General features: G+C 45.1%; 1 protein-coding gene and 1 non-coding gene across 2 annotated transcripts in view; one reads left to right on the top strand and one right to left on the bottom strand.

Moving 5' to 3' along the window:
* The first annotated feature begins 1,317 nt into the window (after positions 1–1,317).
* The window catches only part of syne1b (spectrin repeat containing, nuclear envelope 1b), a 93,226-nt gene continuing 68,774 nt past the window's right edge, over positions 1,318–25,769 (top strand). Inside the window, exons 1-25 of the mRNA XM_084683641.1 lie at positions 1,318–1,494; positions 10,225–10,286; positions 13,745–13,840; positions 14,047–14,130; positions 14,671–14,691; positions 15,271–15,363; positions 15,560–15,738; positions 16,083–16,279; positions 17,045–17,154; positions 17,669–17,701; positions 18,395–18,502; positions 19,028–19,165; positions 19,596–19,760; positions 19,939–20,051; positions 20,495–20,663; positions 20,792–20,888; positions 21,384–21,586; positions 22,021–22,185; positions 22,429–22,581; positions 22,964–23,107; positions 23,706–23,873; positions 24,256–24,414; positions 24,540–24,704; positions 24,837–24,971; positions 25,360–25,518. Coding sequence (XP_084539767.1) covers positions 1,428–1,494; positions 10,225–10,286; positions 13,745–13,840; positions 14,047–14,130; positions 14,671–14,691; positions 15,271–15,363; positions 15,560–15,738; positions 16,083–16,279; positions 17,045–17,154; positions 17,669–17,701; positions 18,395–18,502; positions 19,028–19,165; positions 19,596–19,760; positions 19,939–20,051; positions 20,495–20,663; positions 20,792–20,888; positions 21,384–21,586; positions 22,021–22,185; positions 22,429–22,581; positions 22,964–23,107; positions 23,706–23,873; positions 24,256–24,414; positions 24,540–24,704; positions 24,837–24,971; positions 25,360–25,518 — 3,183 coding nt within the window. The 5' untranslated portion in view covers positions 1,318–1,427. The remainder of the gene's footprint in view (positions 1,495–10,224; positions 10,287–13,744; positions 13,841–14,046; positions 14,131–14,670; positions 14,692–15,270; positions 15,364–15,559; positions 15,739–16,082; positions 16,280–17,044; positions 17,155–17,668; positions 17,702–18,394; positions 18,503–19,027; positions 19,166–19,595; positions 19,761–19,938; positions 20,052–20,494; positions 20,664–20,791; positions 20,889–21,383; positions 21,587–22,020; positions 22,186–22,428; positions 22,582–22,963; positions 23,108–23,705; positions 23,874–24,255; positions 24,415–24,539; positions 24,705–24,836; positions 24,972–25,359; positions 25,519–25,769) is intronic.
* trnal-uaa (transfer RNA leucine (anticodon UAA)) lies at positions 20,337–20,419 on the bottom strand. Its single transcript has one exon. It is a non-coding gene; the product is annotated as a tRNA-Leu (tRNA).

Genomic DNA, 25,769 nt, shown 5'->3' with positions numbered 1-25,769 from the left:
GCTGTATTTTGTAACTGTTTATACTGTCTAAAACCCATCATATATGTCAGTTACTTGTTTATTGCTTAGTGACATTAAAATTGCAACGTTTTAATAGATTTTTAGGTGTATCCAATGGCAACTTATATTTTTTTATATGCATTTGGAGTAAACAATAGGCAAATTGTGTGTTGTGAGTTGTGTTAAACTAGACGTTCCCAGATCCTACCAGCAGATGGCAGCAAGTCATAATACGACTCACGAGTCACAGAAGGAGGCTTCAGTAAGATAAAAAGGATGGAAAACATTTAAATGTTTATTTTGATGCAGATTTGCAACACATTTTGGCTCACAAACAATGCATTAATTTCTGTGGTCAGCCAGGCTTTATTGTTGATTAACCAAAAATTAGGCCTGCTGTACCAATGCACAAATGCTGGGCATCCAGTTCCGAAACACCTTAGTATTAAGTGTTTCGTGGAGTGAAACGTGAATGGGCTCTATTCTGCCTTCAACCATTCGTAGTGCGAAGTACGTTACTCGTGTCGAAACTTAAATACATCCTGTCGTCTCTCTACCGACCAACACAGCGACCGCGGTGCAACACTGTTTGATTGTTACCATTGGCAACAAAGTAACACACACTTCCTCATGAAGTTTTCGCGTGCCATGGAGGACTGAAAGTGGTAAAGACGCGCAAGTATCTATTTTGTAAGTTGCTGTGGTTCTTCATTTCGGAATTTGGAAACGTGCAGAGTATTTTGTACCTGTTCTACTTTGTGGGAGACTTATTTTATGTAGATTTTTGTTTTGTTTACTGTTGCATCAATAAGGTCCACCAGATTATCATGTCTACTGTCTATCCCGGTGGTTGTTAAATAGTGGTAAAACACTTATTATTGCACATTGATAATGATAATAAATGTTGAGGTTTCTGCTCACATTTATTTTCGTTAACATTCAGTCGGCCTAGTGTGCATTCCAAAACATTTTACATTTGCCCTCCATCCACGCCTGCAGCATCTATGCAAATGCATAGCAGTCACTTGGTAGTAACGCCAGTGACGCCAGTAACGCATGTTAAGTACCATGTTGAAAGGAACAGGGTTCTGTTTGATTGATAGGATGTAAGAGAGGTTGACGGTCACTTATTGTTCCACTACAACCCACTGACATACTTTTCTTTCATGACCAGACTTTGAATGAAAGGAGACCTGCCATTGGGTGATACATTTGTCGGACCCTAAATGAAATCTAGCTTTTGATTGGACCCTCTGCTGCAGGAAGGAGACAAGACACAGAGAAGGGGAGGAGAGAGAAAGAGGTGGAGGAGAGACAGAGAGGTAGAGAGGGAGGAGGGAGGGATGCCCCCCTCAGAAAAGAGAGAAGTCGATAAAGTACTTCCACAGTCTGCATCCGTGTCCCACTGTGACACACCGTGATAAGTCATGGCTTCACCCAAGCAGTATGGACGACCATCCGTGGACATTGCCAACGTCATGCAAAGACTGCAAGGTAGGTGTTGGTCCCTGACTGTGCCTTTTTCTGCGTTCCCCCTCGCCCTCTGCCTCTGCTGTAGGATAATGCTGATTCGACTTCTTGGCACTCTGCCGATACCTGAACTTTGCCAGATTCCCATTGCTGTTGGAAAGATGCAGACTCACTGACACTCACTAACAGCAAGAAAACAACCAAACTGTTCTTTAACACTCCGTACACATGAATACCGTCAATATTGATCATGATTTCCAGGGTCTTGATACATTTTTCAAAATAAAGTTGCGGTAGGTGGCCTTATTGTTTGAGTATGCATCCCTTGTACATTGATGAACAGAAAATTCTGATGGAAGGACTTTTTGTCAACTGTCCACTGTATCCTGCATGGTTGAAGGAGGGTCAGCCATGCAGAGGGTCCCCTGGAATTACATTATTGTGAATCATTTGTTCTGGAATACCCATAAGGACTAAAGTTTACAGTAAATGGCTTTTCAGTGTACCTCTTGCTCTGTCCCAGTCTTATTTGGAGCCTAAGGATTGGATTACCCCGTAAAGATAGCTAATGGAATCCATTTGAGAAAATGTGATTTATAGGATGGTCACAAAACAACAAAGAAACACATTGTCGTGCTGTCCTAGATCAGTTGACTGCATGTTGATTAGAGCTGGAAAGTAATATCATATGATATCAAATGAAGTCCAGTTTTATAAATGGTTTCTAAATGGGGGTTTTCTGTTGATTCGAAACCACGCGTAACGTTTGCAGATTTTCCTCGCTGCAAATAAAACGGATCGTTGTAGTTGCTAGTCGACGCTAAGCTACTTGGGGAAGTAACGCACAGATAAGGTTGTCATCTTATACTTGTTGCTATGGAGCTCAAAGCATGCATCCAAGAAGACTTTATTTGCAGCCTGATGTCTGTGTCACACCGGAATTCAGAGGATCGATATCATCCCTAGGTTGACTGTGTCTAGACCACAGGGACTTTGAGCTAAATCATTTAAGCATTGAAATGGACCTCATGCACCTCAGAATTGTCCTCAAATCCAAATTGTCCACTGATAGACATGTAGAAAACAGAAATGTTCTGTTCCAGTATATTCCAGTATGTTCCTGTGTGTCATGTAAGGTGAAGGCCTTGTCTCGCACTGTGTGAAAGGCAGGGTAAACCTGATACCAGTCCTGTCCGTAGAAGGGATGGGGATCGATACTGGGAATCTCTATTGGTTGGTGCCCCCCTTTCACCACAAGGGCATCAGGCAATAGACGTCCCTCCTGGGCCTGTGAGGGCCCTTTCTGTCTCTTTGTCCAGCTGTCAGCTGTATCGAGGTGTGCAGAAGTTTTTTTTGGTGTTGCGGGTTGCTGATGTGAAAGTATGTGTCATCTGTGGTTGTGCCCCCAGTTCCTGCTCTGGACAAAGATGTTTCCTGTTTCGTCAATCTCAATTTGTGTGTTTTGAGAGAGAGAGAGAGAGAGAGAGAGAGAGAGAGAGAGAGAGAGAGAGAGAGAGAGAGAGAGAGAGAGAGAGAGAGAGTTGATTTGCTAGCCATGATGTGTTTGTATTGGTGCATGCTTCACTAGTTGTGTGTTTATAAATGGGGATTGTGTTTGTCTAGGCATGTCCAGACATGGACAGGGCACATGATAACCTTGTTCAACCAAGCACTAGTTTGCATGTTGAAGTCTTTAAAGGTTAAGCCAACTGTGAATTACAGCTTCGCACCAGGCAATGGACTTTTAAAGGAATCAAACGTTTAAAAGATGCATGGGGGTAATGTAGACTTTAGTCTTTCTAAAATGTGCTTCAGAATTTATTCCACTGTTTCAGTGCTTCTGAACAGATTAGCCTAACTTCAAAATGGCGGCTCGCTTTACGTAAAGGGTTGTGAGGTAGAGTCTTGTGCCTCATGGCTGATTCATGTATGTCATTTCTGGAAGATTTTGTGTCAGGCTTCAGAAGAGTGTGAGCTGTGAGGCCAGTAAGCCTTTCAGTTACAGTGTGCAGCTTCACACACGCACACACCTCTTTAGACCTGTAAAGTCTCTTATAGTTAATCAAAGGAACTTCCTGTTACTAAGTAGGTTATCCTGTAGAGAAGGTTACAGCTGCTGCTGATTCAACACATTTTCATCTAAAGAGAGAATATCCTAGTAGTAGGTGTATGTGTTTGATGTATAGCTCTGGAATAAACAACTTACTTCCTGCATTGTTGTGTCGTTACATTCGTCGCAGCAGTGGATGGATTAGCCCATGTCATCTAGCACCTAGCTCTCATAGAGGACCTCCTAGAGACCAGTTGGCGCCCTCAGATGCTCTGTGTATGTGTGCGTGTGTGTGTGTGTGTGCGTGTGTGCATGTGACGGGCTAAGTGTTTCTGACTTTCAACATGACTGGGTGTCTGTGGTTTCCCCTGCAGCGCAGCGCTGGTAGGTTGCATTTAAGGAGGAAGAACTCAAGAACTGCCGGTGATAAGACTGTGGTGGTGCCACGTGTGAGCACACCGCATAGAGATCCACCACACCTTGCCTGTGTGTTGACGCTGGACAAACCTTTTGAATCATACCGTACACCTGATCTGTTATTCAAACTAGGTTTTGCCTCTGTATTAGATGCTGAAGTATGTGTGCATTACTGGGAGTAAGAATGATAAAGTATTCACTTAATATGTAGACACTTCTATCCAATGCAATGTCTGGGTGGGGATTTGAACCTGGGTCCACATTAACTTCAGGCTAACGCTCTACCACTGAAGTATGCGTATGTTGCTAAACCTGAGCACATATTTTGTTCTCGTGAGTTAACGTGTTCAGAATGATAAGTAAATAAAATGAAATGAATATCCAGTGGGGGCCATTACTAAAAGAAGTGTCGTTATCAGTAATAAAGATCTGTGCATTTCTGTGAATCCACAGTGGGTAGGAAGCCCTAAGTCATCAAATCAAATCAAATCAAATTTATTTGTATAGCCCTTTTTACACGCAAGCATGTCACAGAGGGCTTCACATACGCCCATAGAACTGCCCCTCAACCAACCTAAACCCTCAAGGAAGACAAGGAAAAACTCCCAGAAAAACTCCCAACGGGAGAAAAAATGGAAGAAACCTTGGGAGGAGCAATTCAGAGAGGGATCCCCTCCTCCAGAGACGGTTGGCAAGAGAGAGGAGCAGAACACAAGCTAAACATAGTCATACAGTGTCAATGGGTTTTGAAACACCAAAAATCCATTGTTCGGCTTTATAGACGTTGGATGGGACCTGGAAACTCGCTGTTGGCCGTCATGGAGGCTGGTTTCCGGTTGACGACCTGGTCCAGCGTTGGTAGACCGACGACCAGGCAGGTCCTGACAGCTCAGACCCCCCACACCACAAGGGATGTGTGGGGGGGACAGAGAGGAGAACAGGGATTAGAGAATGCCAGGAGCAGCTAACAGTTTCAGTCGTAATAGAATGAGATCCCCACCGGTCAAGTGTGGACTAGTGCAGCAATTTAACAAAGCTAAGAGGGTATTTGATGCAGCCCCACACACCAAGACAGCGACAGCCCCCCTTGGTTGGAACATGAAATCTGTTCCAGGGGAAACAACTCTAAAATAGGTTATATTTATACGAATAAGGATGAAAACAACCAGCCCCCCGTTGTCTCCAACTAGTAAACTATAACAATTAAAATATACAGCAACGGAACTATTACAGTAACAATATACAATAACAGGTTTACTTTATTTGTAACATTTAAATGGGCAGTGTGAACATAAGCTAAAATTACAATTTAAAAGTTACATGTGATACACACATAGGCAAACGCACACCCCAGGTTTACATAGAAAGTACACACATTTAACAATCATAGGATTGACTAAACAGGAACGTTTTTAATCTAGTTTTAAATGTCGAAACAGTATCAGCCTCCCTAATTGAGACAGGTAATTTGTTCCAGAGAAGAGGTGCTCTATATGAGAACGCCCTACCTCCAGCAGTTTTTTTCTTAATTTTGGGTATTACCAGATAGCCGGCATCTTGAGATCTTAGAGTCCTTGCGGGGCAATAGGGTGCAAGGAGACCGGAGAGGTACAGTGGTGCCAATCCATGTAGAGATTTGTAAGTTAGTAGTAAAACTTTGAAATCAGCTCTGGCTTGGATAGGGAGCCAGTGTAAAGAGATAAGAGTAGATGTTATATGATCAAACTTTCTTGTTTTTGTCAATAGTCTAGCAGCAGCATTTTGTACCCGCTGTAAATTTTTTCAAGTAGGTAATTGGGAGGCCAGAGAACAACACATTGCAGTAGTCCAATCGGGACGTAACAAAAGCATGTATTAGTTTTTCAGCATCATCCTTTGAGAGGAATTTTCGTATTTTGGCAATATTACGTAGATGGAAAAATGCAGTTCTGGTGACTCATGGTAAGTCATGAGAGACAGAGAGAGAGGGACGGGGTGTGGACTGGTAAAGGTCTCTTGATCTCACACTCACATTGTCAGTAGCAGCTGTCAAGGACTGCTGGAGCAGACAGAGCTGAAAGACCCATATCATCTTCTGGCCAGAAAGAGAAAGGCCAAAGAGAGACTGCCTGGTCACCACTTTCCAAATTGGCCAGACTCTTAAGATTGTAGCCCCAGTTGACCTGAATGTTTTATTCACAGATTCGTAGTATGTAGAACTGCGCTGAAGGCACGGTGTTTGCTGTCTAGTGATCCTAGTCATTGTGAGAAGGGATGAAAGGAACCATTACATTCACTCTGTTGGCTCTGAATCGCTCTCGTCTGGTTCATTATGCCGTTGCTGTTTGAAGTGTTTGCACCAGATGTCACTGTTTCATGTGTAGTATCGCAACATTGACACTGGGGTTATGGCCTTATTAGACTGCTCTGGTTGTGCGGAGCACTCTGGGCCTATTAGAACCCTGGAGTGGCAGTGTGGGCTCTGAGGTAAAGTGTGGTAACCATCCCAAACCCTCGGAGCCTGCCTGCTACAGTAGCCGGCTGCTAGGCCACGGTATCATCTGTCCTTAGATCAGTTTAAGTACCTGATCACTCATATGAATTGCAAATTGCTCTGGGGTCGATGTTTTTCTACTTGCTTCGTTCATGGGTTCCATGGGCTTCATTGCCACTTAGAGGCAGTTTCTTACCTGCGTTGAAGTTAATTACATTAGCCGACCGAGAGATATTGACATGCAACTGGAGCGCTTGCTAGTGACAGTGGGAGTGATACCCCTAAAAGAGGGCATTGTACATACTTGGCATTGTACAGAAGGAGTATTGTACAGAATTTGGTTATAATGGAATTTGGCTATGTAAAAAATTGAGCATTTAACTGAATTTGCATTGGGCAGAATTAGCATACTACACTGTCAATAACATTTCCTGTTCTTGGAGTTCAGTACTGTGGACAGCTCCCTCATGAGTTGGGTTATGCAGTCAGGAAGTTTACAGTGTTGAGGGAATGGGACATCTGGGGAACTGATTAGGACTTATCAAGCCCCTGAAAGATGTTGAAAATATCACATATCTTATCTTATGACTTCTACATCCTCACATCTTTAAGACAATCCATCTTGATAATTTGTGAATGATTGGCTTTGCCTGTGGTCATAATGTCAGAATTCCCGAGAGAGTGTATATGAGTGTGTGCTTGTGTGTGTGCTTGTGTGTGTGTGTGTGTGTATGTATGTGTGTATGTCTGTATGTGTGTGTGTTGCTGTCTGCTCTCCACACAGGTACTGCAGATACCATCTGCCCTTCTGTCTATTTCTATTTTTACTCCAAAAGCTTTCTTCAGGCAGGTCTCCCTAACAGGGTCCTGGGCTGTTAGAATAGAATGACGAGAGTGTGTCTATTTTTAGCTCATTAGAAGAAGAAAAAAGCTTTTTAAATGGTGGCCGTAGTGATAGCATAAAGAGATGACAAGCTATCAGATGGGTAAGATGAAGTCAGTATTGTGTGCTTCTTCAAGTAAAAGCTGTACTGTTTTCTCTCCTTGAAGTCAATTAGGCCTTGGCTACATGTGTGGTAAATATTTGGCAAGTATTCCCATTGTTTACGCAACCTGATTGTTTTACGCCACTCAGGTCATGGAATCATTTGGGATTTGGCAATCAGTATTGAACAGAGTATATGACAACAGTGTTGTCTCAGTAAAAGGGTGCACTTTGACACCATACAGTGAATACTGCAACAGCAAAGTGAAGCGAGATATCCTGAGGGCCTGCTTCTCCTCTTCGCCTGAAACAGAAACACTCAGAAGAGCATGCAGGATGCCGTCCAGCGGGCGAGGAGCCCGTCTCCTAAACAGGTGACATGTCCAGGCTGTTGTTCCGTGTGCAAGGGGGAACCCTCAGTGGGCGTGGCTGGATCAGAGTCTCAATAGCATCGCCAGCGAGGGAGCAGGTGGCAGATGTCCTTCACCAGTGAAAACATCAATTATTAAACTCTGTTGCACCCTGCTGGGCTATTGTAGTGTGCTTACCGTAGGCCTGTTTTACTGCTACTGCACATTTGAATAGTACAGGCCTAATTATAATGAGACAATAGTTGTGTGATGTTATTATGAATAGAGAAACACATTCTACAGTAACTCAGTGCAGCAGTTTCAAGGAAGTGTATAAAACTATCCTCATTGATACAAAACAATAACCATTTGTTTGAATTCCTGGCAATTCCAATCAGATTAAATAGATCTTTAGAGCCAGAAAATAGACTTACACACACACATACACGCACACACACACACACACAGTCTGATTAAACAGGGATCATGCAGCCATGGCATGTGACATCACAGGCTGCCTGGTGCTGATTGGTGGAACCTTGCTGGGTGGGCGGCACCTCCCGATGTCTCAGTCAGTGATGCTACAGCGAGGCGGTGCAGTGGGGGCAGTGCACATCCACACGAGCATGGCTCTCTGGACGGGGGGAGAACAGGAAGAGGGAAGGATGGGATCGTAAATATCTGCCGCTATTAGAGGAGGGGACTCCCGCCACTCTCTGCGCTGAACGCTTGTATGTGTGTGTGTGTGAGAAGCTGATTGTGGGAGGGTGTGTGTGTGTGTGTGTGTTGGGGGAGGAGGGGAGACTTCATCCCTGCAGCCTGCTCTGTGTTTTCACCGGGGGAAAGCAGACAGGCTGATCTGTTTTGTTTCCTGTAGGAAAGAGAGGGAAAGGGAACAGCTAGGGTTTTTTACCCTGTTTTTCCACAGTGTGTCTCATCTTTACGCTGCCACACATGAAGGGCACAGGGAGACAGGAGGAGAGCGGAGTGTAGGATGGCACACTACAAGGATGTGTCTGTCAAAAAGACCTCTTCTCTCAACCTGGTGACGGGATTCTTTCAGTACCTACGTGGTAAGTAGGGCAGCATTGTCCCAATCTCTCCCTGTGTCCCTGTGCGGATCGTAGGCACCAAGCAGGGCAGCCTCCTGTAGGAGGGTCTCTTCTGTCCGTATCTAGGTGAAGCAGATGCGTGAGACGCTCTTTGTGCTATGCTTCACTGGGCATCCCTGTCTATGCAGTCAGGCTTCCTCAGAAAGGCATTTGCCTTTGGGTCACTGTGGTGTTTGCTTACTGTGTGTAGTGTTGGTGTGCTCTCTCTCCCCCCAGCACGTGACCACACAACGTTTTCTCAGTGCGGATGTTTAAAGATGGCTACTGACTGTTTGTGGATTGACTCTATACCGGCTTAAACACTCACGTCACACTTAGCAGGTGCCACAGATGTTTGTGATCAACCGAAGCAGGGAATCCGACGTTTGTTGTCACACACATACGGAAAGCAGACATGCATTATGCATGAGTCCCCATGCATTGTCCAAACTACGGGGGTGGGGTGACAGGATCACGCATCTCATTACTGGGCTACACAAGATCTGAGAGCTGAAATCTCCTCTGCTCATGCTCTAATCTGCTATGACCTCATTTCCTGAGGACTTGTCATAAGCATCTATCACTGTCTACAGTGGAGGGGTATGGTGGTATCACTGATGTTAACCATTGGTATTTCAGTGTTAGAAAAGGAAGATGTGTCAGTTCTCTGGAGAAAGAGAGAGCTCAGATGTAGTTTGGTTGCTCTTGTGCTGGTCAGGTACCTCCACAATGATGTAATATTCTCATGTACGCCTTGATTAAATTCCACTGCTTTGCAGAACTTTGTAGTTCTCCTCCTAACCAGCGACAATACAATTGCATACTCAGCATGTTAAATATATACCACTATTCTAGATGGATTCAAACTCTTTTTGAGTCCCTGTTTGAGATAGGGCCCTAGTAAGAGAGATAGGGCCCTAGTATGAGAGATAGGCCCCTAGGAGGAGAGATAGGGCCACAGGAGGAGGTATAGGGTCCTCGGAGGAAAAATAGGACCCTAGGAGGAGAGATAGGACCCTAGGAGGAGAGATAGGACCCTAGGAGGAGAGATAGGGCCCTAGGAGGAGAGATAGGCCCCTAGGAGGAGAGATAGGGCCACAGGAGGAGGTATAGGGTCCTCAGAGGAAAAATAGGACCCTAGGAGGAGAGATAGGACCCTAGGAGGAGAGATAGGGCCCTAGGAAGAGAAATAGGGCCTTAGGAGGAGGGAAAGGGTCCTAGGAGGAGGGATAAGATGCTCTGTAGCTGTAGTATTCTTACTCACAGGCCAGACAAATAGAAAACATGACAGGGGAAACTGGAGAGGGGGCTGTTGTGAGCTGTGGTGAACAGCTTAGGGGTGTGACATCCATCAGGTATTGATATGTTGTTGTGTGTCTTGTTTTCAGATGAACAAGAGGCAGTGCAGAAGAGAACCTTCACTAAATGGATCAATTCCCACTTGGCGAAGGTAAGAGGCTGGGGTTTTCATCCTGCATTTGCACGATTAAACACCAGCATGGTACTTCACTGGCCTCAGAGTTGGAGATAATAAAGAATGTGATAAAGATAATAATGCAATCACTAGGTAATCACCATGGATATGACATCCATAACTGACTGCAATCGTTTAGAATTGATAATATGGGCAGTGGCATTTTAGTCCTCATGACCTCATCAAGCGTAAAAAGAAAAGGTTGTGTTGGCGTTTGGTCTTGGTGGTTCAGTCAGGCCTTTATTTACAGTAAACATACCACCCTTTTGTTTTTATAGCCGTACTAAGTTCAGAAAGGCTTTTAGTAACAAACTATTCTTGTATTTTTATAACCGTACTAAGTTCAGAAAGGCTGTTAACATACTATCCTTATTTTTCTATAACCGTACTAAGTTCAGAAAGGCTTTTAGTAACAAACTATCCTTGTGTTTTTATAACCGTACTAAGTTCAGAAAGGCTGTTAACATACTATCCTTATTTTTCTATAACCGTACTAAGTTCAGAAAGGCTTTTAGTAACACACTATCCTTGTGTTTTTATAACCGTACTAAGTTCAGAAAGGCTGTTAACATACTATCCTTATTTTTCTATAACCGTACTAAGTTCAGAAAGGCTTTTAGTAACAAACTATCCTTGTGTTTTTATAACCGTACTAAGTTCAGAAAGACTGTTAACATACTATCCTTATTTTTCTATAACCGTACTAAGTTCAGAAAGGCTGTTAACATACTATCCTTATTTTTCTATAACCGTACTAAGTTCAGAAAGGCTGTTAACATACTATCCTTATTTTTCTATAACCGTACTAAGTTCAGAAAGGCTAATATTTGAACATGTTGCCCTTCTGTTTCTATAACCTGGCTTTGCCTGAAGCTTTCAGACATGAGCTGGAGGTACTCATGTCCTTGTTCCAACCCCCACCTTTGTTTTTACGACACTTGTGCACAGAAAGAGGAGAGGGGTGTCAGAGCAACAGTGGATCCATGCTAGTGCCATCTGTGTTGCCAGGTTTCTACAAAAGCTGTTTTGCTGTGCAATTTTTCCAAGGCAGTTCAGATGACTAAAATAAATAAGGTCCCTGTCATGGTGTTGTGACATAGCTTTTTTAAGGACCTTGTAGTGCGAGGGTTGTGTGTGTGTGGGTGCAGTGGGTGTAAATGTGCAACAATGGTAGCAGGTGTGTATATGTGCCAGAGTGTGGGTGTATATGTGCATGCCTGTGAGCCTGTGTGTGTGCATGTCTGTGTGTGTGTGTGTGCATGTCTGTGTGTGTATGCCTGTGTGTTTGTAGCTACCTGAGAGTATGTGTGTGCATACATGAGTGTGTGTGCACGTGTGGCTGTGTGTGTACCTGTGTGTGTGTGTTTCTGTGTGTGTGGCTGTGTGTGTGGCTGTGTGTGTGTGTGTGCGTGGCTGTGTGTGTGTATGTGAGTGTGTGGCTGTGTGTGTGTGTGTGTGTGGCTACCTGGGCCGGGTTGGCAGTGAGAGTGCGGCACGGTGCAGATGGAGCTTACAAGAGAGAACTCCCCTGCAGGCAGAGATCTGTTCCCCCAACCATGTACACAACACTCAACACAGAGTCTCCACTAAACAAAAAGGAGCAACACTCAGACCCTGATTCAGAAGGTGGGAGAGAAGATTCAAAACATGAATATTTTGCATTGCAACTGTCTTAAATAAATGATTACACTGATTTATACTGGATCTTTGATTGAGACTAAGTGATGTCATGATGTCTCTGAGGGAGGCGGGCTTTGCTGGCTCAGATGGTCGAGGTGACACAGCATATTGTGCTGCTAGTCAGTAAGGGTGACTAATGTGAGCTGTACAGGGTTTAGATATAGAATTCACCACAGAGGCTTGTTGGAGAGCAGTCTTTTGTTCTGCCGGATTGGGCTCACGGTGCTTCAAAGCCCGGATTCTCCAACTTTGGAAGAATCTGAGTAATGTGGCCACAGACACACAGTGCGGTGGACTATTCTTCATTATTTATGCTTTCCACACACACAAACTCTCTCGCTTTCTTTCTCTCTATTTCTTTCTCTCTAGCTTTCTTTCTGTCCCTCTTGCTTTCTTTTTCTTTTTCTTTCTTTTTCTTTCAATTTTGGTTTCTCTCTCACTCCCCCCCCCCCTATTTCTCTGTCTTTCTTCTTCTCTATCTCTCCCTGTGCATACCAATGTGGCTGAATTAGACAAGTCATAAGAAGGCCCTCAGCTTTGAGCCACCTTTGTTCCAAAGCTACTGCAGGGGGTATAGTTTGTTCTCTAACTGTCCCTCCATTTCTTTATCTGACCTTATATACATCTATTTGTCTCTTTTCATAAGTAAATCACTCCTTATTGAAATATCACTACGGTAAAATGGACCAGATCAACAAAAGCCATTTCAGATTCATTTTAAATACTCGCGACTGGAACAACTTTATTCCCTCGGACTGCAGTGAGAAGGTTTTATTATTGGAAAGTGCTCACTCTCTACTTTTGAACTTAACCTCAACTGACCAGCTGCCATTGTCTCCATTTCCTGTCATGTGACCGAGCCCTTCTCCAGTCATGTGTCAGTGTTTGCCCACTGAGGGGAGGGCTTGCCTGAAAGTACTTATCTGACATTTCATTCTAGGAAGGTGTTTGATTGTTGGAGATGTGCAGTTAATGTTGATTCATACAAGACATGGCTAATGAAACCAGTCCAGTGGCTATATTGTTATAATAATGTGTAGGGTTGTTAGCTGTTAGGTTGTTGATAGGATAGGCTATTTGTTGTTGCAGAAAAGAATACACGAGTGCTACAGCAATGTGGTCATTGAAGCCATTAAGTCTACTTACTCGTACAGGAGAAAAACATGCTCTTTCACACCTACTTTTGTGCCCAACTTTTGTCAGCCAACTGCATCATGCTGACATGCTATGTGACAAATTGTGAAATGACCTGCTTACCGTGCCAAATGGAGACTTCCCACACAGAGCAAAGAAATAAGCCTGTAAATTAGCCTGTCAGTTAATCTGTCAGTTAGTCTGTCCAGTGGCATGTCCGTTAGCCTGTCAATTAGGCCAGACAGACCATCAAACAGGCTTGATCATGTGTCATGTGTTGGTCAGGCTAAACGGCACACTGCCTTGTCAGGGTTAAACAGAGCAGTGCTCTAATGTTGCTCTGAGGGAAACTCACCTCAGGAGTGGGCTACCAGCCACCGCCGGGGAGCAGGCACCATCTTGTCGTCTGTGTCTCTGCACTGCAGGCTGCTGCTAACAGGCCCTGCTCACATTCTCCTCAGCAGAAAAGGCTCCAAGGATTCAAATATAGTTGATTCTATATGTCAATTGTATTTGTAAGATAAGGCATTTCCGGTGAGGAAAATGGGGAAACAGTTGACTTGATCCTAATACTTCTTAATCTACGTGCCTAATGCTTTAACAAATACTCTCTTCTCCAGCATAAGCCGCCCCTAGAGGTCAATGACCTTTTCGAGGACATCAAAGATGGGGTGAAGCTCCTGGCTCTGCTGGAGGTGCTGTCGGGCCAGAGGCTAGTGAGTACAGTTGGATTCTCCTGGATTCCCAGGCCTCATGATGGTTCATTCCCTCTCATCATTAGGACAGTGTTGTGACAAACTTCCCTCAGTAGTTTTAGTGTATGGCAATGTAGGGCTGTTTCCTCAGTCTGTGTGCTTTGTCTGTGCCTGACTTAGTGTCTGACTTACCTATGTCCCCCCATCCTATCCCCTGTCTTTCTCAGCCAAGTGAACAGGGACGCCAGCTGAAGAGGATCCACTGGGTGTCCAACATCGGCACAGCTCTCAAGTTCCTTGAAGGCAGGAGGGTAAGCTGTTCCCAGCCACACGGCTGGATATTGTCTAGAGTCCAGGGCTAGGTGTACCTATGGTGATGGTTTCAGGTTTAAGTTGAAGTAATACAACTTGAAAACACGATATCACTCCATCCAGATGAAAAAAGAAACGTGACTGTGTATTGAAGGTTGCAAAAGGAACAGTTTCAGTGGGTCTGGTACAAGGAAGACCTGTGTCCATGCAATATGTACAGAAATGTAGATGTGCTGAAATGGCAGGCTCTCTACTTTATCAATGCTAGGCCCAGTGAGAACAGTGTCCTCATTGAGTCGAGCTGGCTGGGTTCATTAGAGTGAGGGGACCCCCTGCAGAAAACATACGTTTGGACCTGACGGGTCCTGTGCTTTTAATGTTCCCCCACCGACTCCTCACCTTGCGGGTCCCCCAAGTCCTCTGACACAATTCAAACTTTGTGTGAGAGCCTTTGCTGGGCTGATGATGGTGTGTCAGTGGCGGCCTGAGGCCTGGATCTCACAGTGTTGTGACCTCTCTCCCCATGCCTCCACCCTCAGTCAGTGTACCGTGGATCCCCGGTCAGTGGCTGCAGTGGAACACGTTGTGTTCATGCCTTCATGCACGGAGTGGCTGAAACTATCCAGAACAATGCATCAATCCAGCTGTTGTTTTCCTCCCGCATCCGAATGCAGTGTCATAACATATTTGGTTCTATTTTCTATTGCAGTGCATTTCTGTGCATTTTGAGAAACTCTTTGATATCCTGCTGTGCTTGAAGTATGCTTGAATAATAAACTTTTATGATCTGGCAAGAAACATGATCTCCGTGGAGGTCTATAGAGTGGACTGCTAGTATGGACTGCTACTGTTGATCATCAAATTGAACGCATCTTTCTTTTATTTCGCTCTACATTAGGCTTTGCTGTTTCTGCCTCACTGGCTTCCACTTTGCTAACTGCGCTCTACTTAACTGCATCAAAGAGCTGACTTTGATGGCTGTGAGAGAAATGCTTGAATATTCGTGAAAGCAGTGCCGTTATTTGTTTCAAATCACAAGGATATGTCACTTTACAACATGATAACTGGTGTTGAAATTGAAATTTAATTGAATTAATTTTCCTGTTAAGTAGTGATTTGCGATTTGCGTTTCGAAACAGATCAAACTAGTCAACATCCACGCCACAGACATAGCTGATGGGAGACCATCCATCGTTCTTGGCCTGATATGGACCATTATTCTTTACTTCCAGGTAAAAAAATAATCTTTTAATACATATTTTATGTATTTGCCATACATTAATGCCTTGAGTTTTTCTTTTTCACAATAACTTTTTATAATTTTATGTATAATTCTTTTTTTTTAAAAGAGAATACATTTTTTATTAAATCAGCTTTACTGGTTGTCATGGTGACGGCCCTAACCTGCATTGAACGTGTGCGTTCCAGATTGAGGAGTTGACCAGTAACCTGCCAGCACTCCAGGCCCTGACCGGCAGCTCCTCCTCAGTGGACAGCATGGCCAGCTCTGAGACAGGAAGCCCTCCCATGAAGAGGAAGGTGGTCACCAAGTTCCAGGGCAACGCCAAGAGAGCCCTGCTCAGATGGGTCCAGTGCACAGCTGCCAAGTATGTAGCATGGAGCTTGCTCAAGACTATGTTGCATGGAGATCAGGGCTTTGTACTGTACAGCTGTGCTAGCTGGTGCTAGGTATAGCTCAGCGGTAGAGCAACTAACTGCAGACCATGACGTCGCAGGTTCAAATCCCCGCCCTATATGTTTCCTTGGGTAAAATGTTCTGCTTAATGACAAAACCATATGAATACAAATGAATACAATAGTAATATGAATAGTGTGAAAGGAAGAAACATAATTTGTGAACCTACAGTTCTACATGCGAGTTTGAATCCTGCTTCTGAGAGCGTCTCCATCCTCAGCAGAGGCTTAATGTCTGCCGTGTGTTCTGTCCCAGGCGTCACGGTATCGAGGTGAAAGACTTTGGTCCCAGCTGGCGCAGCGGGGTGGCGTTCCACTCGGTGGTCCACGCCATCCGGCCGGACCTGGTGGACATGGAGGTGGTGCGGAGGAGGAGCAACAGAGACAACCTGGAGCAGGCCTTCTCCCTGGCCGAGAACGAGCTGGGCATCCCACGCCTGCTCGACCCCGAAGGTGCCTCTGTTCTACCCTGCATCCCTCTACTCCATCTTCTACCCTCCATTTTCTACCCTCTACCTTCTATATTATTCCCTGTACCCCTCTATATTCTACCCTCTACCTTATATATTCTACCCTCTATATTCCACCGTCTACCCTATCCTCTACTCTCTACACTCTACCCTGTAATCTCTACCCTCTGCCCTCTGGACCCTCTATATTCTACCCCCTCCCTCCCTGTCTGAACTGTGCTGTTCCAGTGATGCTAGATTCAATTCAATTAAGCTCAAAAGTGCTAACCTGATATACCGTTGAAGTCTTACAGAGTGAGGGTAGTCTCTTATGTGTGCTGTTTTGGGGTACTGGAGAAATATCTTTGAGCATGGGTACACTGAGTGTGGGTCCTTGTTTGTGGGTTCCTATCTGTGGATCCATCTGGGATGAGCTGAGTCCTCGTCTGCTCCTGCACGTGGGATGCATTGTTAAGGGATGAGTGAGGATGTCAGACGAACAGAATGAGCTCAACTTTTGGAGCGTGACCTTCATTTCTGAGAGATCAGGTCAGGGATAAAGATGAGTGCAGACAGGAATCATTTGCCTGCATTGTGGCAGAGAAAATATGGTTATCTCGCTTTAAGGTGAAACAGACTAAGTACTGTTTCATGCTGGTTATAGGGGAATATAGGGTTGGTTATTTTTGATAAATACGAAATAGTTGTAATTATTTACCAATGCTAACCACACATATAACCTCTTCCTCTTTCTTCACGCTGGTCTCAGATGTGGACGTTGATAAACCAGACGAAAAATCCATCATGACGTATGTTGCTCAGTTCCTCAAGCACTACCCCAACCCTCATCAGTCAGAGACAGACGGACAGCAGGACGAGGTACCCCCCCCCCCCCCCCCCCCATCGTCTCAGCGCTGCTCTGTTTTACTAGATGGCCTCATTGTGAAATTGTCCCCTCCATGTTTCCTCAGTGCTTTACATAATTGTGCTGGTGATTTTAGTGTGCTTGCTGTGTCGGTGAATAATCTCGCATCATGCACCAAGTAAAGCTTTCATTATAAAGAAAAAGGCTTAACCATTGCATGAACTCATGACTCATCATCTTCACCCCCAGCGCTGCCATCTCACTCTAAACTCTCGCCATCTCTACTGTCTCTCTTGTGCATATTAAGCTGCTTCTTGGCTCAATTCCAACTTTTGCCCTCTCTGTCCCAGTCCTACAGGTAAGAGTGTGTTCCATGGTGGCGTGCCACCCATGTGTCTGCCCGTTCATCCTCACCTTCATCCTCCTCTTCATCCTTTTGGCTCTCTCTATTTCTGTCTCTTAGTTTTCCTCTAACGCTTGTTTGTGCTGTGTTTGCATCTCTCTGTGTGCCGCTTTCCTCCTGGACAGTATGGTCCGCAAGATATAGAGCTGATGCTTGAGGTATGTGTCTCTGAATCATGAGCTACATGATTGGTTGACTCTCAGTGCTCTGATTTCCTCTTCCCCCCAGGGTTCCCTTAGGGAAGCCTTATTGGCAACACTTCACATCCGGGCGCTGGTAGTAAGAAATCGTTAATTGGTAATAAGGCCTTAATAAGTCAGTAAGTCTTATGAACACATATTGATGTTGATAAGCTTAGGTTGATAAGCTTAAGCTTAGATAAGCTTAAGTTTAGGTTGGTTGAGGGGCAGTTCTATGGTCGTATGTGAAGCCCTCTGTGACATGCTTGTGTGTAAAAAGGGCTATACAAATACATTTGATTTGATTTGATAAGCAAGGGACCTATTACCTATTAACTAACATTTATACCATCTTAGGATAACACTCACCCTAACCTAACACTTATGTTGTCCTAGTCAGGCAAATTAATGTTTAAAAGCAGATTATAAGGGCCTTATACCTACAAACTACTGGTTATTACAAGCACCTGGATCTAAAGTGCAACTGTCTTATTCCCTCCTTTTCAAAGTACAAGTCTTTTTCAATGACTCTATTTCAATGACTTTCATTGGTACTGGAACGCTGTTTGGTGTAGCTGTTGAGTTGTAGTACCTCAGGATAGCTTTGAGCTTCGAGCGTGTGGTGGTTGACCAAGGAGTTGAGTTGTGTGTTACGTACCTCCGTGTTGACAGAGGGAGGAGAGAAAAGTGCTGAGGGAGCTGAAGGTCTTCCTGGATCAGCTGGAAAGAGACGTTCTGCGGGCCCAGGGGGCGGAGGGCAACCTCACGGACAAGTACCAGGTGAAGACGACAACGCTGCACTGACGCTGTAGCAAACGTGCTTTCTTAGGCTTCACAACGCTAGGATCAATGAGTCATTTACTCTGTACTTGTATTCATTTAGAAGACGCTTTATCTAGAGAAACATACCAAGAGTGCATTTAGAAAGCACAGAAAATCAAGCATCAGAAGTACATAGTTCTAACTTTAATTTGGTGGTAATAAGGGCCAGAACATATTTTTTACAGTAAAGACCGGCATTTTACAGACCCAGTGAAAATGTTAAAATCTCAGCTACCAAGCATGGTGCAATTTTTTTCATATAATTTGATTGTTTTCAAATTATAATTTTGGGGGGAAGGTCCAGGCCAGCAATATCACGTAGCTTACAAATATACAGCATATGATTATGCTAGTCCTTTCTTATTACTATCAACATAAACAATCCACCCCCACAATCTCCTCTCTGGCTAAAGGTGGAACCTCCTTTTGCTAATGCAAATGCTATGCTAATACTTAAACGCTACTTTGTTCCATTGCGTCCAGGCCTTCAAGAGCTTCCGTGTACAGTATGAGATCAAGAGGAAGCAGACAGAGCCCCTGCTGGAGCCTGTGCTGAGGGACGCCAAGCTGTCTGTGGACCAGGCCCTGGTCAAGCAGGCCTGGGACCGCCTGTCTGTCAGGGTGAGTGGGGCTGTGCTCGCCTCTGCAATCACCAGGCTCAGCTAGACAACCTCGTTCACCACCATCCTAACCTCGTCCACTATGATCTGGATCTCACCCACCAACATCCTAACCTCGTCTCATTATTGGACCAGACTTCAATTTCTACCAGACCAGACAATTTGTGTTGTTTCCTAAAGTGCTCAGTGCTCAGTGGAGCGCAGGGCTTTGAGTCATTAGTTCATCAGGAGGGGAGGAGAGAGGGGAACAGAGAGGGCTTGTTCTCCGGTCAGACAGCTCTTCTGAGCCCTAGTCAGTGGAGAGGCAGGGCACTGTGAATCGGGGAGGACAGCTTGAGAGCACATGCCAGCTTTCAGGCCAGTGTGCTCCATGCCGTGGCGCAGCCACGGTCTTGATTGGGGCGAGGCTTTAATGAAGACTGCTTTTACAGCTGCTGGACTGGCACATTCATCTGGACAAGTCTCTGCCGGGCCCTCTGGGAGTGATCGGAGCCTGGCTGCACCGCGCCGAGATCGCCCTGAGGGAGGAGATTCCCATCCAGCAGGCTCACGAGGAGACCGCCAACGGGATTCACAGAAAGCTGGAGCAGCATAAGGTGCACTGAACAAACACAAAATGTTGAGCATCAACCCTGCAAGTTTCTTTGGTTGATCACTGTTACAATACAGTAGCCTACAGTAGCTGTGGGAATTTCTATGTCAAGCTCACCAACACGGTAAACTTGTCATACTTTCATTGGCTGTGCTGATGAGCATGCTTGTCCTGTGTTGCAGGAGGTGCTGAAGAACTTGGAGTCTCACAGGCAGACGTTCCTGCAGATACACAGAGACAGATCGGTGAACGGGGTCCCTGTGCCCCCAGAGCAGCTTCAGGACATGGCTGAACGGTCAGTCCTGGGTCCACTCCGGACAATCACAAGGACCAATCAGAGGTCAAATTCAGTAGTTGATGGCAGTAGCGTAGCCAGAATAAAGATTTTTAGGGGTCTCATATAAAAAATAAAAAATACATAAAAACACTTCCTAGATTTTTTGTTGTCACTAATCAGATATCTGACAGGGGGGCATGCAGATGAGGCCTATGAAAAAATATGAATTCCACAAATACCATGAAAAGAAGTGTTCAGATAAGTGTTACATTTGGTGCCCTCAAATAAAGAACAGTGTTGTGTTACCAAGAGTGGGGTTCGAACCCACAAGGACGTATGCCCATTGGATCTTAAGTCCAACACCTTAACCACTCGGCCGTCCTGGTGAATTGCTTGTCAACCTTCAAAATAAACCGGCCTTCAGAAAAACTAACATGACAACTAATCTGCGTTCGTGACAGGTTCAACTACGTGTCCACATCTTCCCATGCTCACCTGATCAAACTGGAATTCTGGGAGATGAAGTATAGACTGATGGCCTTCCTCATACTGGCCGAGTCAAAACTCAAGTCCTGGATCATCAAATATGGCCGCCGGGACTCAGTGGAGCTGCTCCTGCAGAGCTACATCGTAAGTTAACTCAGCTGGGGTTTTGATCCGGTTACGACATCAAATTAAGCAATATGTTTTCATCTCTTTATCCTTTATCTATCAGTGTTTTCATTTCTGTTCTCTTTATCCATTTATTTTATCAACAGACATTCATTGAAGGCCACAAGTTCTTTGAGCAATATGAGACAACATTCAGAACTCTGAAGAAAGCAGCTGAGGTCTACGTCAAGTCTGACAGTACAGGTGGGATTTTATACTTGACTTTCAGATAGGTCATCCTCTACTGCGTTGTGTTGTCCTGAGTGAGTGAGTGTGTGTTCTCCCATTGACTGTTTGTTTCATGTTTTAGGGATTAAGATCAGTACAGTGGGTAAGTCTAAAAGTACGTAACAACTGAAATATTAACAGATCCAAGTAGAATAATGGAGTGCACTGTACTGTGGCATTTGATTGGCTGTGCACTAGCGACTCCACCTGAAAATACAACTACTACCCCAGTGTGACCGTTTCTACTAACGACTATTATATGACTTGCCTGTGACGTGTGCATGTCTATTTCTGAAGAGGCTGTGGTCTTAAAAGGTTCCTCTCTCCTCTGATTCAATAAAGTAGAAATAAAAGCAAATTACGTTAGGCTCATGGGAATGCATGCTGAAGAGATGGTGTCTGTCCCCTTCTGAAACTAGTATGATTTTCAAAAAGAAAAGAGATGACCCAGGATGTCTGATCTGGTTTCAGTGGACGAGGGGGAGGGGGTGAGTAAGTTCCTGAGTGAGGCCACGGCCCAGTGGAAGAACCTGTCCGTGGAGGTGCGCAGCGTGAGGAGCATGCTGGAGGAGGTCATCTCCAACTGGGACAAGTCCAGCAGCACGGTGGCTGGTCTGCAGGCCTGGCTGGAAGACGCAGAGCAGATGCTCAATCAGTCGGAGAGCGCCAAACGGGTGAGGGTGGGGTTGGTTGTTAGCAATGTCAAACCCATGCACGCATAAGCACACACATGCCTTCTAATGAGGATCTATTGGCGAATGAAAAAAAACAATGTTCTCTTGTTTGTGAAAGGGATATTTCCTAACTGCATGGTGAAAAGGCTAGTTTAGTTTTCATAATGAAAACATTTGTTGATGTTCTTTCATGCAGGTATCAGCATGTTTTACATGTATTACAGTTGTTATACAAAGTACAAGTACCGCAGTGGGATGGAGTCATTTCCATCTCTGTGCCTCAAACTGCCTCAGTAACACGTCTACTGAATCTTCTCAGTTCTCTGCTCTCAAACTCAAGCTTACATAAAAGGCAGATGTATGCAGATCCTGAAAGTTCAGTGTTGGCTCTGTATATGAATGTGCTGCCTCCCCCCCCCTTTCTGCCTCTCCAGGACTTCTTCCGTAATCTTCCCCACTGGATCCAGCAGCACATGGACATGAACGATGCGGGGAACTTCCTCATCGAGACCTGTGACGAGACGGTCTCTCGAGACCTGAAGCAGCAGCTACTCCTGCTCAACGGGAGGTGGAGAGAGCTCTTCGTCAAAGTCAAACATGTAAACGATCTCCCTTTATCTTGCACTCATCAGACAATGAGAAAGAGCGGACTCCCAAAATGAAACCTTTGCAAAAGGAGGCTACATTGGATTTGTCAGTGGAAGGATTCTCTCTCAGGGTAGCAAATATGTGTCCTCCCAAAGTAAATATTCACAGTGGAAGTGAGAAGTCTTATACTTAAAGGCATGTGACCTGATCAAATTGATTTGCCGCTTGTTCTTCCATCTCTGCCCTGTTCTCAGTACGCCAGAGCTGATGAGGTGGATAAACTGAAGCAGGACTACCAGGAAGGACTCTCCACCCTCAAAACCTTCATGGATGCAACCAACGAGAAGATGCGGGCGCCTGTCCAAGTGTCTTTCCTCAACGTCAGAACCTTTGTTCAAGATGTTGAGGTAGCTCTCATCAAAGTTCACATATTTGGAACACATTCCAAACAGTTTAAACAGACTAGACAGAACCATCTATAATATCATGAGAACTCAATCTCATTACGAAGGATAGGTAAACAAGTAGATATTGTGTTCTCAACTTAGCATTTATTATTTCTCTCAGTCTGTCACACATTAAGTATTACCACAAACATACCGTACACTGTGCAGTACCTTGCCTGTTTGTTCACTGTCTGTATATATACTGTATATACATATTGTATATATTCAGTATATGATATGAGTCATGAACTTAGTTTGCAGTTCTCTTCTTAGCCATTGGACAACACACGTTTGAGCACACTGTCTTCCCACCCCCACATCAGTCTGATCTGCTCATCAACAGGACATCAAGCACAAAGTGCCTGCCATGGAGGCGGCCTGCAAGACTGCCAGCCGCACGGTCCAGCTGCTGAACAAAGACACGGCCCAGGAGGAGGTGTCTCAGATGCTGGATGTGATGGTCTCCATCAAGGAGCAGCTCAGCAAGGTGCTTCCTCCCTCACAGCTGGCTGTGATAGGCTAGCGAAGGTGCTTCCTCCCTCACAGCTGGCTGTGATAGGCTAGCAAAGGTGCTTCCTCCCTCACAGCTGGCTGTGATAGGCTAACGTAGGTGCTTCCTCCTTCTCAGCTGGCTGTGATAGGCTAGCGAAGGGGCTTCCTCCCTTTCAACTGGCTGTGATAGGCTAGCGAAGGGGCTTCCTCCCTCTCAGCTGGCTGTGATAGGCTAGCGAAGGGGCTTCCTCCCTTTCAACTGGCTGTGATAGGCTAGCGAAGGGGCTTCCTCCCTCTCAGCTGGCTGTGATAGGCTAGCGAAGGGGCTTCCTCCCTCTCAGCTGGCTGTGATAGGCTAGCGAAGGTGCTTCCTCCCTCTCAGCTGGCTGTGATAGGCCAGCGAAGGTGCTTGCCTCTCTCAGCTAGCGAAGGTTGCTCCTTTCTCTAAGCTAGGCTAGTGGAGATGCTTTCTTGTCGAGTCCCACACCACTTCCAGATTCTGTGAACTGACTACAAGTCAGTGTCATATGAGGAGACACTTTCATTTCTGATGGCATCAATACACACCGTGACCCAGTGCGTTCTCCCATCAGATAAGGGAGAGGTGCCTGCCACTGTTGCGCGAGGCCCAGTCCCTGCTGCCTCCCTTGGAGGAGATGGAGAAGAACATCACAGGCTTCTACCAGGCCCTGGAGAAGGCCAGTCGCATCACCACCGCCAGAGACTCAGAGGCCCCCGGCGACTTCAAGCAGAAATGCCAGGTGTTTTGAGTCGCCTTTGATAGGACAAACATGAAACTGCCCGGAGGATTGAGGAAAAAAAGTTATCCAAAAGGTTTAATTGCTCACAGGTTTTTTGGTGTGTATGGTTGAGTTTGAATATAACTTTCAACACACCAGAACTATGTATATTACTATTTGAAAATACTATACTAATACTATATTAAAACACATACTTGGGAGCTTTAGATTTGACTGACAGCTTAGAAATCAATGGACCAGTCCTTGGAAAAGTACCAAATACAGTATGAGGCTAATCACACCTAAACACACCTAAATTACTTTCAAATACTTTGAGGTAGTTGACCTCTGTATTTGATTAATCTTTAACACCCTGTCTTATGTTTCACCTCCCTGTCTCCAGGAGCTGGTGACCTTCACACAGAGCTGTAAGAAGTGCTTAACTGTAATTGAGAAGAACCACCAGACCATCCAGAGAACCCTGGAGAACAGTAAGAACCTGGATCACATGGACATGTCTTTGCTGCAGAAACGAGTAGCGGACCTCCAGGCCTCCTCGCAGGTACAGCGCATGGATGTTCTCCTTTCCTCTCCTCCGCTCCTCTCCTGGACTCCTCTAAGGATAAGCGTGGGAATACTTGGTGAGTGTAAGTGTTGTAAGTTTATGATGTAACGTGTGTTTACTAGGCAATGATTAAGGAATCCAGCGAGTGGAGAAAGCACGTGGAGGCCAACAGCAGCATGATGAAGAGGTTTGAGGAGTCCCGTGTGGAGCTGGAGAAGGTTCTGAAGACTGCCCAGAGCTGTCTGACAGAGAGAGGGAACCCAGACGACCTTCTCAAAAAACACACAGTAAGAAATGAGCTCAGTCATGTCTATGGCCCGGGTTAACTGTACTAGAGATTCATTCAAGCTAGACCTGAAAGAAAGGTTTATAGGGATGTGTGTAAGCCAAGGCCTGAGACGTTTGGTGATTTTCCCCAGGAGTTCTTTGGTCAGTTGGACCAGAGGATCCTCAATGCGTTCCTCAAGGCCTGTGATGAGCTGACGGACATCTTGCCAGAGCAGGAACAGCAGAGTCTGCAGGAGACTGTCAGAAAACTGCATAAGCACTGGAAGGTTGGTCCCAGACAAGCACTGATGAATGGAGCTATCATGATCAAGACCAAAACCTATTACATTATTAAAACCCATTTTCACTTGTTTCCGCATGATGCATAATGTATGTTGTTCTGATCCTGATATTTCTTGTGATACTGATGGGAAGGGAATGTTCCCCTGTGAATAATGCAGAGTAGTGTTGCTTTCAGACAGACACCATAACATTTGTATAGCATACATCTGGTACATAGCATTAGCATAGCATACACACAGTGCATAGCATTAGAATAGCGTACGTACGGTACATAGCGTTAGCATAGTATACATACGGTACATAGCTTAACCAAAGCAGACACACAGTAGGCCGACATAGCGTAAGCATCTCTCTCCTGCGTTTCTCCCCCAGGACGTCCAGACAGATGCGCCGTATCACCTCCTTCGTCTGAAGGTGGAGGTGGAGAGGAGCAAGCTGATGGGGTCCCTGCAGGAGTGCCAGGCCGAGGTGGCCAGAGAACAGCGCCACATGCTGGGCATGGGCAGTGAGAGGCTCATCAAAGAACACAAGGTAAGCCTGGGGGTCTGGACATGTTGTACTGATGAAAGTGATGCCTGATAGTACTATACACCCTAAAATACTGACATATCATATTAATATTGCTGAAATAGGGAATGTTCATAGACAGTAGTTAATGCGGGAGTTACCCAGAAAGCATGTCACTCCAATATGTTAACATGTATAATCGTTGGTACAGTATATAGCTTAATGGGCCAATTTTTATGTTATTGTTATACACCCGGACATTGTATATTGACAGT

Source organism: Hypomesus nipponensis, chromosome 3 (genome assembly GCF_054491055.1).
Source record: "Hypomesus nipponensis isolate SF chromosome 3, ASM5449105v1, whole genome shotgun sequence".
In the NCBI taxonomy this organism is placed as follows: Eukaryota; Metazoa; Chordata; class Actinopteri; order Osmeriformes; family Osmeridae; genus Hypomesus; species Hypomesus nipponensis.
The sequence above is the reverse complement of the archived record's forward strand: the minus strand, read 5'-3'. Positions and strand labels throughout refer to the sequence as shown.